The 16,599-nt window shown below is 48.0% G+C and overlaps 1 protein-coding gene across 1 annotated transcript in view; it reads left to right on the top strand.

Moving 5' to 3' along the window:
• The first annotated feature begins 1,221 nt into the window (after positions 1-1,221).
• The window catches only part of DHRS3 (dehydrogenase/reductase 3), a 49,556-nt gene continuing 34,178 nt past the window's right edge, over positions 1,222-16,599 (top strand). Inside the window, exon 1 of the mRNA XM_084822338.1 lies at positions 1,222-1,631. Within this exon, the coding sequence (XP_084678464.1) occupies positions 1,437-1,631 (195 nt within the window). The 5' untranslated portion in view covers positions 1,222-1,436. The remainder of the gene's footprint in view (positions 1,632-16,599) is intronic.

Raw genomic sequence — 16,599 nt, 5'->3', positions numbered from 1 at the left:
TCCTGCAGCCCGCTTTTCACGGAGAAGTTGCCTCCAAAGGAACGGAGCCGGGGGGCAGCCTTGGGCACTGGGCCAGTCGCAGCGGGCAGCGGAGGGGCCGGGAACGCCCAGCGGGACTTCGGGACCACCGCTGCTCTCCCCCAGCCCATCTCTGCCCTCAGCTCGCGAAGCGGGTCTGGGAGTAGCGGGCCTGCCGCTCATCGGCCGCACGCTGCCGCTCCAACGGGAGAGGGGCTCCCCCGGGTTGCAAAGTTACAAAGTGCTTGAATTACAGCTGTGCAGGCCCGGCGGTGGCATGCGGCGAGTCCGGGCTTGCAAGCTGGAGGAGCGAGTGAGCCTCTCTCTCTCTCTCTCTCTGGGAGTTGTGTGTTTTGTGGATGGGAAGCCGGGGGCGGGCGGGGGCAGCCCAGGCAGCCACTGACGGACCCAGAAGGGCGATCTTATTCCTCCCCCCGACACTTTAGCTGTCCATCAGGCTCAATGGGGGTATAAAACCTGCCCGGAGTGCGAAAGAGCCGCGGAAGGCAGATAAGGGAGCGTCCCGGAAGGGCCGGCCGGCCAGAGGCCGCTCGAAACGCCGGGCAGGACCCGTTCCCTTGGAGGGGGGAATCCGGAGCGAGAGAGCAGAGGCGAAGGGGGCTCCCCCCTCCCTCTCTGCGCAAGCCCGGGGGGGAGAGAGCGAGAGCGAAGTCTGCAGATCTTTATGTATAGAAGGGGGAGGGACCTGCGTCGCTTTTGCTTTTTTCCCCCTTCTCCTTCTCCCCCCCCCCCCCAAAGCTCCTTCCCAAAGTCTCCCTTTCCGCGAGCGATTTCCCGAACTCCCCAGAAGAGAGCCGCGAGCTGTCTGGAACGAGCGGCCGGCTTCCCCTGCAGACCTGCCTCCGGGGCTCCCGGCGTGACTCCGGTTTTGGCGTAGGAGGACGAGGAGAAGCAGAAGCAAAGAAAGGCGGCGGGGGAAGCCCTCTGCAGACCGGGTCGGGGAACGCTCCGGATTTGAATCTTCGGGCTGGTCTGCAAACTTCTTTGCTGCCTGCAGCTGGTCGGGGCGCCTTTTTGCTTCTTCTCCAAATGGTGACTTCTCTTTTTCTCTTGGCACCTTCCAGATTCGGAGCTCTCTCTTTCAAGCCAGTTCCCAACCACCTTTAACTGTATATTATTATTATTATTATTATTATTATTATTATTATTATTATTATTATTATTATTATTATTATTGACACACAAACAGGCGAGGAGAAACCGGAGGAGCGTCTTTCGCCTCCCGCGGCACTTTGCGCAGGCTTGCTCCACTCGACTCTTTTTTGCGCGGGGTGCGCGTGCAGAGGCGGTGTCCGCAGAGGATTCGAACCCCCTTTCGGGGGGAAGACACCCCTTCCTTCTGTCTTCTCAAGGGGCGAACCGCGATCCATTGTGCTTCTTCTCCCGGGCGGAAGAGGATGGTCTGGAAATGGCTGGGCGCTTTGCTGCTTTTCCTGGTCCAAATGTTCTGCTCGGTGGTGAAGGCGCTCGTGTGCACGGTGCTGCCCGCCAGACTCCGGGACTTGGCCGGAGACAGCGTGCTGATCACCGGAGGGGGCAGAGGCATCGGACGCCACCTGGCCATGGAGTTTGCTAAACGGGGGTCTCGAAAGGTGAGCTCTCCGGGATGGATTGGAACTGGGGGGGCGGGAGTCTGTAGAGAAAAGACTGGGAAGTCCGGTGGGGGGGTCACACCTGAAATTGTCATCTAGCTGCCTTCCCCTCTCTTTCTTTCTCTCTCTCTCTCTCTCTCACACACACTCTCTCTCTCTCTCTCTCTCTCACACACACACATACACTCACTCACTCACACTCTCCTACCCCTACCCTTGCAGCAGGGCAAACCAACTCCGTTGAGCTGGTGACTGGAGCATCATCGGGGCTGAAAGCCGACGTACCGTCCGGGAAGTCCCCGGTTCGAATGTCGCCCCTGCCTGGTCATGAGCTCGCTCTCTCGGTGGCCTTTAAGCAACTCTCTGCCTCCCATCTGCAATAAGGGAGAGGGGGAGGCAATACTGTCCGACCTTTCAGGGTTGTCGTAAGGAGATCTGCTAGATCGTGCGCGTGAAGCGATGGAACTCCATGGCCCGATTGTCAGCGGAGGCTGGTGGCTTCGATTTCGGTGGGGCTGTGATTCCGTTCTGGGTTTCGGGCAGAACTCTAAAGGAGCGATCCAAAGTGCTGGACCCGTTTGGGGGGTAGGGTTCAGCACCTCGGAGAGCTCCTTCAGAGTCCTGGCTGGTTGTGATAGACATCCAGGATGGAAGCACAGCCCCACCGAAATCGGAGCACCAGCCTTCACTGCTCCGAGCTCCATCGGCTTGATTCCTTCCCCCCCCCCCCTTCCCTAGAGGGGACTTAAGCCTGCCCATACTTGTGCAAAAGAACTGGAGGCAACTGCATCTTTCTGAACGAGGCGTTCATCTTGCGTGTATCATACATACATATATATATATATATATATATATACACACACACACACCCCGTATGCAAATGAAAAGGGAGCAATTATCACACCCAGGGAGGGGTTGATCTCCAACGCCCTGATTGAACGGAGTGACACCTGACCGGTTATTGGAAGGCATTCAGCCCTTGATGGGCGAGTGAATTGGCTTTAAACTGAGAGGCGCTCCAGCCTGCAAAGCTACCTGGTGATATATCTTCCTTCCTGTGGACCTAAAAACCTCATCCCAGCCCCTTCCCAATCCAGACAGCTCCTGTCTATTCTGGGGAGCTGTTCTTTCTGGGGAACGATGAAAAGATAGCCTGCAGGCACAGAGATGGGGTAGTATCCAATCTTTGTCCCACCTAGAGTAGACCCATTGAAATGAATGGGACTTAAGTTAGTCATGACTCCCTTCTGGTTCTGTTGGATGCTGTGGGATTCAATTCGGGCCTGTCCCCTGTCAGAATGGACGGTGCAGAGACCCAGAAGAGAGGAAGGAGTCCCCTGTTGGGTCATACCAAAGGTCATTTAAGGTGCGATCCTATGCATGTTTAGACAGAAGAAAGGCCTGTGACTCCCAGCATTCCCCAGCCAGCATGGCTAGCTGGGGCATGCTGGGAGTTGCAGGCCTTTCTTCTGTCTAAACATGCATAGGATTGCACCCTTAGTCTGGTTCTCCCACAGTGGCCAGCTACCATAGGAAAGCACACAAGCAGGGGTGAAGTCAACCGTCTCCCCCACCCACACTGTTGTTCCCAAGTAACTGGTATTTGGAGATAGACTGGCTTTGAGCATGGAGGTTCTACTTACTCATCATGACTTGCAGCCATCAATAACCATATCCTCCATCAATCCATCTAATTCCCCCTTTAAAGGCATCTATGCCTGTGTGCATTGCCACATCTTGCATTAAATTATGCATTATTACATGAAGGACTGCAGAAGGGCTAGCTGAGTCCATTTCTACCTCCCGGGGTCTGCAGGGCTGGTTCATTTCTGCCCAAGCTGAGACCCTCTCAAAAGATTTGCTTTCTGCTAAGGGTGCTTCCACGCCAAGGGGTCCTAGCGCTAACCGTCAGAAGGTACTGTGCAGCCCTTCTGCCTTTTCTTCCTTAATGGGTTTTCCACTGTATGAGAAAAGACCGAAGAAGGGGTGAGAAAACACAGAGTTACAAGCAGATGACCGCTCAGTCTGGAACCCCCATAAAATCCCATGAATGAGGCAGAGGGATTGCACCTTAAAAGCTTTGTCTGGAAGCACCCTAACTCTGCCCACTAGTCCATGCAGCTATTCTAGCTGGCAGCTGGTCTTTCCCAGCCAAGTTACCCAAGACCCTTTAAGGAGCAAAGGCAGGGATTTACTTGTGCTGCAAAAGAGAAGCGAAGGCAGGGGTTTACTTCTGTTGCAAAAGACCCTTTAAGGAGCGAAGGCAGGGGTTTACTTGTGCTGCAGGGATTTACTTGTGCTGCAGAATGAGCTGCATTTGGGAAGTGTATTTCAAAAAAACTGAATGGGAGGCCATTCGGCAGGGGAACAGGGCAGAGTCCTTAGATTTTGATTGGTGGCAAAGGTTCCAAAGAGGAGGAGCCTGCAGGGGTGTGTGTAAGTGTAGCTGTGAGGAAATCTTTCCACGCCTTCAGATGACAGAGAGATGCCGCCCGGTGCCATGATGTACAGAGCACGATTCTTGTCTCAACTTGTACAAAAATAAGGTGTGCGTGCTTGAACGGTGATCTGCGTGCAATTTCCTGACAACCTGGAGCAGCTTTACCTGCTAGATACTATTTTATTCTTTGTTATCAGTATTCATGCACAGTGTCCAGGGGGACTTGCAGGATAGAATCAAATTCAGTTACTGTCAAACAGAGAAACAATAATATAAAAATATAATGCAGCATAAAAACCCAAGTGTGGTGGGTTTATTAGGGAGCAAAGCACACATAATACCTGCACCACTTTTTGTGGGTGTCTTTCACTTCCAGTCTTGCCTGTTACATTTATATCCTACCTTTCTTCCAAGGAGTTCAGGGGGGCATACAGGGTGTCCCCCCTCTTTTATCTTCACAACCCTGCGAGAGGTTGTTGTTGTTGTTCAGTCGTTCAGTCGTGTCCGACTCTTCGTGACCCCATGGACCATAGCACGCCACGCCTTCCTGTCCTGCGCTCTCTCCCGGAGCGTGCTGAAGTCCATACTCATTGCATCGGTGATGCTATCCAGCCATCTCATCCTCTGCCGTCCCCTTCTCCTTTTGCCTTCAATCTTTCCCAGCATCAGGGTCTTTTCCAGTGAGTTTTAGATTAGGCTAAAAGATATAGCTGTGGGCTCCAAGTCACCTGGTGAGTTTCATGGCTGAGTGGAGATTTGAACCCAGGTCTTCCCAGTCCTAGCATGACACTAACCACTTCACCTTTGGACAGATAGGTCTTTGTTAGTTTCATACGTATTCATTCATAAGTCTAGTCCATCCTATTTCTACATCAATCGGCAATTTAAACACACACACACACACACGAAAGTTCACATTATTTTTAAACTTACCTTTTCACAAAATACTTGTTTTTGCATGCATTTTATGCTAAAATGCTCATTTCTGAACACTTTTTAGTGTGTGTATGGGCGCGTGCATTTTGGTATGTTTTTTGAGCCAAATCTATATAGCAACATTCAGAGAACGAAAAAAAAAAAAATGGCAACTTCATATTAGTCCATTAAAAGTGTGAATCAGGTCAGCTTGCTAAAAAATAAGGAATGAAAAAAATCCTGGAACATCCCTACTTATAGTTGGGAAGGTGTTGGGTGTTCCAATTGATGAGTCTTTATGCTTACCCTATGTGCCAACCATGTGCTTTCATTATGTGTTTTAATACTTCATTTCTTCTTGACCTATTCTGTTCAAGGGCGCAGAGTCAAGACCAAGGGTAACATTCCAGGTTTTCTCATGGGAAAGTCTGTGCCTTAATAACTAGTATCTTGTAGTGCTTAGAGGTGAGAGCTCTGGGATGGGAAGTTGCAGTTCAAATTCCATCTCGTTTGTGATTTTTTTAAAAAAAAAATTATGTTACACATATATAAGCTACCTTTAAAAATACAAATTTTCTTAAGGCCGCATACAAAAATGATGATAAAAATCAACTTAAACCCATATCAACATTAAAAATTACAAAACAGACAGCAAGAACATTTTAAAAAACAAAGCAGTAAAAAGGCAATAAAGTAGTTTCAGTATAATCAGCCAATTTAGCATGAAGTCTAGAAACAGAACAATGAGGGGAACATAATAAAACCCTAACGTACCCCCTAAATTAAAAGCAGTCTGAAACAGAATGCAGCAAAATGAGGAAGCAGAATGGGCCATCTCTGTTGATATTATATGTGGGCTTTTGAATGCTCCTCTTACTTGAAAAAATAAATACATCCTTGCACCTAGAAAGCTAGCACCTCAGGAAGGAAGCTTCTAGTGCTGTGGTGACAGATGGCATCGCTTTACGCTGTAGCTGCACAATCACATTTTTGAATGATATCTATGTTTAAAAACTCCCTGAAAATAGAGGGATTGTTCTAGAAACTCTCTCATGCACCATTGATCTGTTTGCACAGGGAGACATTTTTCTGGGAGCATGGAGAAGCATGCAAACCCTGAAGAAAAAGGCTCCTTCGATTTGAAGGGGTGCAGTCATTTCTCCCAGCTCGCTCTCACTCATTTCCCTGCATGTGTAAATCAGGCCCGAGTGACTCACTGATCTGTGTTAGTTATTTCAGCATAGAAACAGGTTGGCAGTCAATTCTGGGTCGATGCATCTGGCATTAAAAGCCCGAATTGCTAGAACTCTGTGGGCTAGTGAGAAGCTGAGAGCCAATATCCCCCTCCCCTTTCAGTTTTAAAATATGTCTTCATTGTAGCACCAACATGATTGCCACCCAGAAGGGGGTCTCTGAAGGTGACCTGAGGATATCTATGGGAGGAGATGGTCCTTCCGGTAACCTGGCCCCAAGCCATTTGGGGCTTTAAAAGTTAATACCACCACTTTCTTTAAACTGGGCCCAGAAACGGACTGGAAGTCCATGCAACGCCATGCTGATTTTTGGTTTAGATCCTTTCTGCTCCACACAACTACTTCACGTTCAAACACCTTGCAACTTATAGAATAATGGAATATTAGAGTTTAGAGGTACCCTAGAGGTCGCGGTGGCTTAGTGGTTAAGACGCTGAACTGCAGACCGGAAGGTCGGCAGGTCAGCAGTTCGAGACCCGAGTGCCGCGTGACGGAGTGAGCTCCCGTCTTCAGTCCCAGCTCCTGCCAACCTAGCAGCTCGAAAGCAAGAAATTGCAAGTAGATAAATAGGTACCGCCTCAGCGGGAAAGGTGACAGCGTTCCGTGCACCTCGGTGTTCAGTCATGCCAGCCACATGACCACGGAAGCGTCCTCGGACAGTGCTGGCTCTTCGGCTTAGAAAAAGGGATGAGCACCGCACCCTAGAGTCGGACACAACTGGTTGGGGACACCTTTACCTTTTTACCTTTTTAGAGGTCATCTACTCAGCCGCCTGTTCAGTGTAGAACCTTGCAACAACAGCATCCTTGACAGTTGGCAGTCTAGCCTCTATTTCAATACTTCCAATGAAGGACACCGACAGTCTCCCAAGCCAATCTATTCCAGTGTCAAATAGCTCTTACTGTTAAGGATATTCCTTTTTAATGTTCAGCCGAAATCTGTTTCCCTGCTATTTCTTCTCATTGGTTTTGGTCCCGCCTTCTGGACAGGACTAGAACCAATGCACAAGCACGCAAGTCTCCTTCTGTATGACACTCCTTCAGATATTTGAAGACCACTATCACGTCTCCTCTTAATCTTCTCTTCTCTGGGCTAAATATGCCCAGCTCTTTCAACTGCTCCTCATAGGACTTGGCTTGCAGACTCTTCACCATCCAGGTTGCCCGCTCTGGGCATTCTCCACTTTGTCGATGTCCTTCTTAAAATATAGCACCCAGAACTGGACCTGGTCCTCCAGATGCACTCTGACATCTGTGGGATAGAACGATTACTTCCTGTGATCTGGACAGCAGATGTGTCTGTTTGTGTGTTTGTGTGCAAGATGATGCAGTCACACTCTGTTTTTGCATTCAACAGTGAGATGATGGTGACAATTGTGTCTATGAATCACAAAGTCCCCGGTTTAAGTCTTGCTTCTCCGCTATGTGGCCTGGGGCAGGTCACAGGGCTCATCCACCCCCTCCCATTTGGGATAGGCGAATCCCCCCCCAATGTCCAGGCCAGGGGGGGGGCATCCACCATGGGGCAATTCGGGCCATTTGGGGCCCCGTGGATTTCTCTGGAGCCCTGCCGTGCCTGCGGAGTTGGTAGAGCGACCCTCCAGTTTTCTAAAAGATGCGATATTCTAATGGCGGCTGCCGTTAGCCTATCACGGGACAATTACAGGTGTAAATGGTGATTTTGCACCATTTGCAGCCGTAAAGCACTGACTTTTACATAAACTGCAGCTGTTTACAGCTGTATTTGTGTAAAAGTCGGCGCTTTACGGCTGTAAATGGCACACAATACGCCATTTATGGCTGTCAATTTCCTGCAATACGATAGCGACAGGCGGCATTAGCGTGCCGTGCTTTTTAGAAGGCTGGAGAGCAGCCCCGTGGGAACTGTTGCGGACATGAACGTGAGTGTGGCCGGTCTGCTGAAGACTCCAGAGGTCATACTCCTTGGAATCCGGCCTCATTTGAGTCTGTGGTGGATTTCTCCAGGGTATCTATTCCCATTTGCAGCACAGGAATAATTATACTCTTTATAAAGAGCTATATGGGAAGATGGGATGGGACTTTAGATAAATAGCTTTTAAATATTGGGTTTTTTTTAATTGGTCAGGCAAAGATCAGGTTTTCTACACAGAAAAGTTCTGCAGCTTGAGTCTTCCTTCTCTGTCTTCCTTCACAACCCCAGAATTGTGAGGGCTGGCTGTCAGAAAGTCCCTCTGCATATCCTCAGAGAATTTTCTAGCATTTCATTCAATGAAGCTGATGGGCTGTAGAATTGGGGCAGACAAAAGAAGTCCTGCTTCATGCAAGGCATAATTAAATGTATGGCATTCGCCACCACAAGATGTGGTGATGGGCCTGGTGGGATGAGACAGGTTAATGGGGACAGCATCTCATAGAATCATAGGGTTGGAAGGGGCCTACAAGGCCATCGGGTCCAACCCCCTGCTTAAAGCAGGAATCTGAGTCAAAGCATCCCTGACAGATGGCTGCCCAGCCCCATAGAACTGTAGAATCCTAGAAGAGTAGGGTTGGAAGGGGCCTATAAGACCATCGAGTCCAACCCCCTGCTCAATGCATGTTATGTAGAGGGTTCATTAAAGGTTTTAGACATGACATTCAGACATGCAGCTGGATATTTGAATCATAGAATTGTAGGGTTGGATGGGGCCTACAAGACCATCGAGTCCAACCCCCTGCTCAGTGCAGGAGTCCAAGACAAAGCATCCCTGACAGGTGGCTGTCCAGCTTCATCTTGAATGCCTCCTGTGTGGGAGAGCCCACTACATCCCTAGGTAATGGGTTCCATTGTCATTTTGCTCCAACAGTCAGGAAGTTTTTCCTGATGTTCAGCTGGAATCTGGCTTTCTGTCACTTGAGCCCATGATTCTGTGTCCTGCCCTCTGGGCTAATTGAGAAGAGATTCTGGCCTTCCTCCCTGTGACAACCTTTCAAGGACTTGAAGAGCGCTATCTTATCTCCCCTCCATCTTCTCTTCTCAAGGCTAAAGATGCCCAGTTCTTCCAGTCTCTCCTCAAAGGGCTGTATCTCTATGAAAGGCTGTTGGCCACGATAGCTCAGGGGTGGGCAATTGCTGCCGGTCCAAGGGCCTCCATGGAACCAACCAGGGGCCAGACCAGTCCTTTCCACTGGCAGAATTGTTGCTGTTGTGCTGCCGACTTTGCCGCTGAAATCAGGCAGCAGCAAAAAAGCAGTGATTTTCCCCTAACAAAGACACGTGAGGGAGTGTAGTCCTTGTTGGAAAGCAGAATCATGCTTCCAGGAGCACCTTGATGCCCAGCATGGTGCATGCACCCTGCGCACCTTGTTTTAAAAGGATCTCACTGCTTGTTCTGCCACTATCATGGCAAATTCAGCAGGGATAGCTGTTTTCAACAGGAAAACAGCTGGGGGGTGCAGGCAGCCATGGGTGACATGTTGCCTACTCCTGTGACAGCCGTCTACTTCTGAACGCCAGTTGCTGACGGGCTATTGCCTTCGAGTCCTGTTTGTTGGGCTTCCCAGTGGCAACTGGCTGGCCACTGTGAGACGCAAGCTGCTGGGCTGGTTGAACCCTCGGTCCTGATCCAACAGGGCTCTTCTTTATATTCTTGGAGCTGAGCCCCGTTATGTGAAACAGGATTGAGGTCTGATCTTGGTTCGTCTTAAGCCCCATATCAGTGGCAAGGTGGGCTTTGTTCATCCCTTCTCTTTACTAGCAGGATCATGGCATCAGATAATCTGGCTAGCAGCAGGATTGATGGGTCATGTTGTATATAGTGTCAGGCAAGGATGATGCTACCTTTGAGACATGGACTTCCAATCCATGGATGATCTGGCCAAACGAATTATTCTTCATGGGTATGGTCCAAGGCCAGTTGCTCACCTTCTTTCTTGACCTCCCCTCTGGAAACCATGGTGTATTAGTCTATTGCAGCACAAACAATGAATAGTGCATTCTGGCATAAGCTTTCATGCACTGTAATCCACTTCATCAGATGCTTGATGAATTTATCAAGCATTTATCAAGTGTTATCAGGAATTTCGTGTCTGTCTGTCTGTCTATCTATACATACACACACACACACAGAGAGAGAGAGAGAGAGAGAGAGAGAGAGAGAGTACATGGAGGTCAGGACTTAGGAGGAAATTAAATGCAGAAAGTACTGACAGTGACAACTGTATTATTAAATGCAGGAACTACTGACAGTGACAACAGCATTATTATCAGTAGTCATTCACCAAACAGTGGCTGTTGATAACACAAACATCCTGGTAAGCCAATTAACACAGTGTGATTACATTTAACTTGTCATAGTTAGCTGCCTTATGTATATTTCTGTATATTTATTCATTGAATTCACCAAGGAGTCATCTGGGCAACGCAGAGACATAATTTTAAAAATTCCAAAGATAACAAAATCACCGTTGCAATAGGACAATTAAAAGAAAGAAAGAAAGTTATAAGACAGCTATAAAATCAAAATCTAAATCTGTCTTCCCTAACCTACTCCTCTCTAGAAATGCTAGACTACAACTCCTGTCATGCCCAGGACATGCAGGCTGGGGTGGTGGGTGCTGTAGTCCAAGACATCTGGAAGGTCTGGGGTTTTACACAGACTGGCAACAGCTCTCTGGGGTCTCAGGCAAGAATCTTTCCCAGCCCACCCTAGAGATGTCAGAGGTTGGTCTTTATACACTACCACTGAGCTACAGCCAGTCATGTCAACATCCCTGCTTTCATAGCCGTTGCTCTACTTTCTAAGCTTAGCCAGTCCCAGTACATACAGCCTGCCTCACAGGTTCTTCATCCTCCTCCTTCTCTGCATAGACATGTCCAGACCTCATGGGAAGCAACTGAAGGTGTTGTGAAACTTTCTCAGCACCCAGCTGGCTCTGATCCTTCCTTTCACTGTTCACGTTGTGGACATTTCGGTGCTTCCTTGTCAACATTTGCTCCCTTGTCAGCCTCATCGCTTCTCAAACTGAATTTCACTTCCCTTGTGGCTCTCGTTGGTTGGTTGCCACCTGTTTCATGTGGGTTTCACAAAGAGCTTTCTCTTCCACAATGATTATGTAACTCCAGTAATTTTGCTTAACTGCTTTGAGTTGGCAGCTGCTCCTTTTGCTGATTCATGACCTTAAGGACAAGCAGAAACGTTGATCTTGTAGGCAAGACCTGGAAGAGAGCCAGGCAGATTGAACCAAATAAATACAGGGTGTGAGAGACGTACGGAGGCCAAGGTGGAAAATAGATGTATGCATGGGCCATAGCAGGCTTTCAATTGGAGTAGTGGCCCTTCAAGACAAAATCTTCTTGGGAGACTGTGCTGCACCTCTAAAGCCATACAGACTCCCAACATTTCAGAATGCTTTCTGACTTCATTATATAGGCACGCAAAATGCAAATGAATTGCCCATTTGCATCCACTTACTTTCTCTGCATAATGTATTCTGCATTCAAACAGGCTACATTTCCCAATAATTTTCCGCAAGGGCTGTACGGCAATTGGGGATTAGGAGTTATGGTGCTGGTAGTCATGGGGGGTGGGGCAGAGGAGGTTAGGTTCAGGATTAACCTAAGGAGCCTCATCAGTAGGGATGTATGGATTGTGTAAAAATCCATTTGTGTTTCGTAGATTGTCAGGCGCCTTTCACTCTGTCATCCGCCCATTGCCGGAATCGGATCTTTCCATTTCCAAATCTGCACAAATTTGCATTCGTGCAAATTCACATTCGCACAGTTTTGCAGATGCAAAAATGCACAAATTCCCCCCAAATGTGCGTTTTCACGCTTTAGCCTAAGAGAGAAATGTACATTTTTGGCCAAGTTTTTTTATTATTATTTTTGCGTATTTTTCCACAACGTAATTTTGGGAAAGTTAGAAAACCAGTCCACAAGTCCATGGAATCCACCCAACAGGGGAAATGCTGGTCTTCAGCAGAATCCATGGGTTGGATTCATGAAAAGCCGAACTCATTTGGTTCCGCTGCAGATTTCTCCGACATCCCTACTGATCAGTGTAAGAGGGGGTGCACCAGAAGGCACTTTGGCCAGGGACCCCCTCAGATCTGAAGCCAATCCTGGGTGGATCTCCAAGTGTTGAGTGGGTGTGGCTTCTGTGATGAGGTCCCAGGTTCACTTTCCAGGTAGGGCTGGCTAAGACCTCCATCTGAAATCTTGGAGAGTTTCTGCCAGTCAATACAAACAATACTGAAGTAAGCAGACCAATCATCTGACTCAAAGTAGCTGCCTTATACTGTTTCCTAGAGAGAGACTCAGCCCCAGCCTGCATTTCTAAGCATAGCAGAAGAAGATATACATATTTGTATTCATCCTTTATGACACATAGATAAGTGCTGTGGAGAGCAGAGGGTGGATTGTTTATTTTGCATTGAACATAAATGGAGGGAGAAAAGAAAGAAGAAAGAGGGGAATTGGGTCTGGGCAGCTGCCAAGGCCCAGTACCCTGCAGATGGCCTACAGCAGACCCAAGTTGCTCGACCAGTCCCCCATTTCTTGATACCTGGCAGTGGTAGAATGAATGGAGTGAAACATAGACTCTACTCTTTAAGCTCCAGGAATACTCATCACCCCAGGTCAGAAAACAGGAGCCCATCCTAGATCCTCCTGCAATGATGTCCCAGACATCTAGCTAGGAATGTCGGAGAAATCTGCAATGGGACTAAATAAGTTTAGATTTTCATGAATCCAGCCTGCACATTCCGCAATGGACTGGCTTTTCCCCTGCTGGGCAGATTCCGTGGACTTGCAGATTGTTTTTCTATCTTTCCTGAATTTTGTGCAAATTTCATCATAGAAAAATATGTAAAATAAACCAGCCAAAAATGTGCATTTCCCCGATAGGCTAAAGCATGAACATGCGTATTTGGGGGGAATTCGTGCATTTTCGTACGTGCAAAGTTGCGCAAATTTGGAAACAAAAAAAATCCGATTCCATCAATCGGTGGACAGCAAAAAGCATCTGACAAGCCACGAAACACAAACAGAATGGATTTTACACCATCCGTATATCCCTACATCTAGTCCAGTTTCCCATTTCCCCACGTGGAGGAACAACTCCCCCATGCTCACCTATCTCTGTCGGAGTCCTGATTTTCATTTTTTGGAGAGCAAGGGAGAAAGATGACCATGTTTGGAAGGGGACAAAGTGGAAAGGAACAGCAATGGGGAAGGAGAGAAAGCAGAGACGGGGGGGAAGGGAGACACGACTTCTCTTAGGCATTTGGCAGCACATGATGGGTTTTCAGCCAGTCCTGGATCTGTCTTTGGTTATGATATGACTGACTGTTCAAAGTTGTTTTTAATTATGTGTTGTCTTTGTGTATATTGTCTGCGTGCTTGTATGTAAATGGCTTTTAAACTTCAAATATTGTATTTTAATGTTTTAATCTCTGTAAACAGCACAGAGATCTTTGGCTATAGGACGGTATAGCAATGTAATAAACAATATTAGTAATAATGATGATGACAACGACTAGGGGGCCTTGCCCACTGCCCAGTGCCTGGGGTGGGCACAAATTAAGAGCCAAAGCATTAGACCTGATGCTAAATGCATTGTTGGCGATCATTTATTTATTATTCATTTATTGCACTTATATCCCACCTTTTTTCCTCTTGCAAGGAACCCAAGGCGGCTTACATTATCCTCTCCATTTTATCCTCACAACAACAACCCTGCGAGGTAGGTTGGGCTGAGAGTCTGTGACTGGCCCAAAGTCACCCAGTGAGCTTCCACGGCCGAGTGGGGATTAGAACCTAGATCTCCTGGCTCCCAGTCCAACACTCCAGCCACTACACCACGCTGGCTCTCTCATGCTATGTTTTTGGTTTTTTTTTAAAAAAAGCACCATATCCATCTCCATTTCCCTTTATCAAATGAGTCAAGTGAGGCTGTGCAGGTGCTAAACGATGCTTGGATCCAGAAATGGGCTGGATGAGGGCCAATAAACTGAAGCTGAGTCCTCACCAGATGAAGGCACTGTGGTTAGATGGTCCCCATGTCCAGTGAGTGTTCAATCTCCAGTCAGTGGGACCCAAATGGCTAAGGGACCATACCAGCCGGCCCATTCTTTAAGATCGGGATGGGGCTGCAGTCCCCCTTTAAGAAGCAGCTTTGCAACTTGAGGGTGCTCCTTGATCCAGCTTTGTCTCTGGAGGCCTGGGTGGCATGGAGTACCTTTTACCAGCTTCAACTGGCTCACCTGCTGCCATTCCTGGACATGGATAGTCTGGCCACAATGATCCATGCTGCAGTAACCTCCCGGTGGGATTACTGTAACACTGCCTTCCCCAGCCTGGTGTCCTCCAGGTGTCTTGGACTGCAGCTCCCATAATTCCCATGGCCATGCTGGCTGGGACTTGTGGGAGTTACAGTCCAACACATCTGTAGGGCACCAGGTTGGTGAAAGCTGCTGTAATGCATGATACATGGGGCTGCCCTTGAAGACTGCTAGGTAGCTTCCATTAGTGCGGAAACCGGCTGCCAGAATTCTAACTGGTACAGCCAGGTAAGTTCATATCACACCAATTTTAAAAGAACCATATGGGTTACCTATGTGCTTATGGACCCAGTTGAAGGTGCGGGTACTTAAAGCCCTTAATTGCTTTGCCTCAAAATACCTGACGGAGTGCCTCTTCCAATGGCACCCTACCTTAAAAACTTCCCCAGAGGTCCTTCTCGGAGTACCTTCCACAGGGGAGGTATGTTACGTATCTACCAAGGAGAGGGCCTTTTCAGTGGTGGCGCCAGACTTTGGAACACCCTCCCAAAAGAAGTGCATTTGGCTATGACATTACAGCCTTTTCAGCACCAGCTTAAGACTTTAAAAAAAAAAAATTGCCAAGGCATCTCAGGTTGCTTCTGCCTTAGCTTTATTTTTATAGCTTTTTCTGCCTCTTGGTTTTTTGTTTTTTTTTTAACTGTATCAATTAATTTAATTCATACCTTTGTACACCACCCTGGAATCCATTTGGATGAAGGGTGGCTTAGAAATATTTTAAATAAATAGCTAGCAGGTGCGGAGTGTGTGATTTTTGTTGGGATTACAGTGGGGAGGCTGCTGTAAATCACTGCTCCGCCCCCCCCCCGCCCCCCCGTTCCTGTTCATTAGTCTTAGAAGCAAAAGCTCCATTGGATCTTAGGGAGGTTAAGAAGCCGCAGGAGTTCAGGAACACCAGCTTTCTGTGCGATGACTCAAAGAGAGATCAAATGTGGGCCATTAGCATTTGGGATAAAGCCGAGTGGGCTGCCTCAGCCCCCTTTTCTGCACCAAAGATCAGGACATGGTCACACACAGCCAGGCCCTGCTGAAGCCACCGTTTGATAATGCTGACGCCACTGACGCCAGCAGGAAAGGGTCAAACTCGTGGGGTTTGACCTTTGTCCCAGCAGGAATTAAATGGATTCTAATTAATAGACTTGACAATAGAAGGCTACCTTGGTGGAGTTTAAATTGCCTGTGTTGTCTTTTTTCTTTTCTTTTCTTTTCTTTTTGATTTGGCCATAAATTATACCTAATTAACTTGGGGTCCTCTGTAGCTGCCCTTTTGAGCCTGCCCCCTCCTTGAGTACATCTCGTTGCGTTGTCTTCCTGCAAAACTAAAATACTACCCAGCGTATTTATAACCAGAGATCTGCTGGGAGAGGGTTTGATTTGGGGCTGTTTGAAAAGAACACGTAGCCCGTGAAGGACAGACTAGTCGCGAGAAAAAGAGGCTGAGAAAATCTCTCTCCCTTGCTCATACACGCTCTGTCAGTGTTAATCCGCTTTGCTGAAGTTTGGTGTTATAACTCATGGGACCACCTGTGGTCCCTGGAGGGCTAAAATTATTTTTTATGTGGTGTGCAGCCAACAGTGTGTGTGTGTGTGTCCGTGAACAGGAATGTGCAAAATGTGTTTGTACGTGTGTGTTTAATTTTCCGTGTCTAAAGTGTGGTAGAGCTGAGGGATATGTCAAACCTGCCTTTTTAAAGAATAGTAACATTTTAGCTTGTCAGGCTGCTTCAGCTTTAACCTATTAAATGTTACAATATCCCTGTAAACTAGACCAGGATCGGTATCCCCCTGGGGGGGGGGGGTGAGAGAGAGGTGGGGTGAAATAGTGGCTTCCCCTAAAGCCACCTACAGAATTCAAAGGTAATATTTGAACTCAGGACCTCTCAGCATGCCTATGCTACAGAGTGCGAGAACTTGTTCCCATTGCTCCGTAGAGGGGTTGAAAATTAATCAAGCCATGTGCTTGGTATTGCTGCTGCCTGCATATGGCACGACCAGATCGCGACGCGATCTGGATTTGGGTAGGTGGATCTGTACGAGAGCGGTAGGTAGACGGTCCAGCC

The sequence above is a fragment of the Heloderma suspectum genome, chromosome 15 (assembly GCF_057233095.1).
Source record: "Heloderma suspectum isolate Gila_16-S chromosome 15, 16-S_ref, whole genome shotgun sequence".
NCBI classification, from domain to species: Eukaryota; Metazoa; Chordata; class Lepidosauria; order Squamata; family Helodermatidae; genus Heloderma; species Heloderma suspectum.
This window is presented reverse-complemented; position numbering and strand designations above follow the sequence as displayed.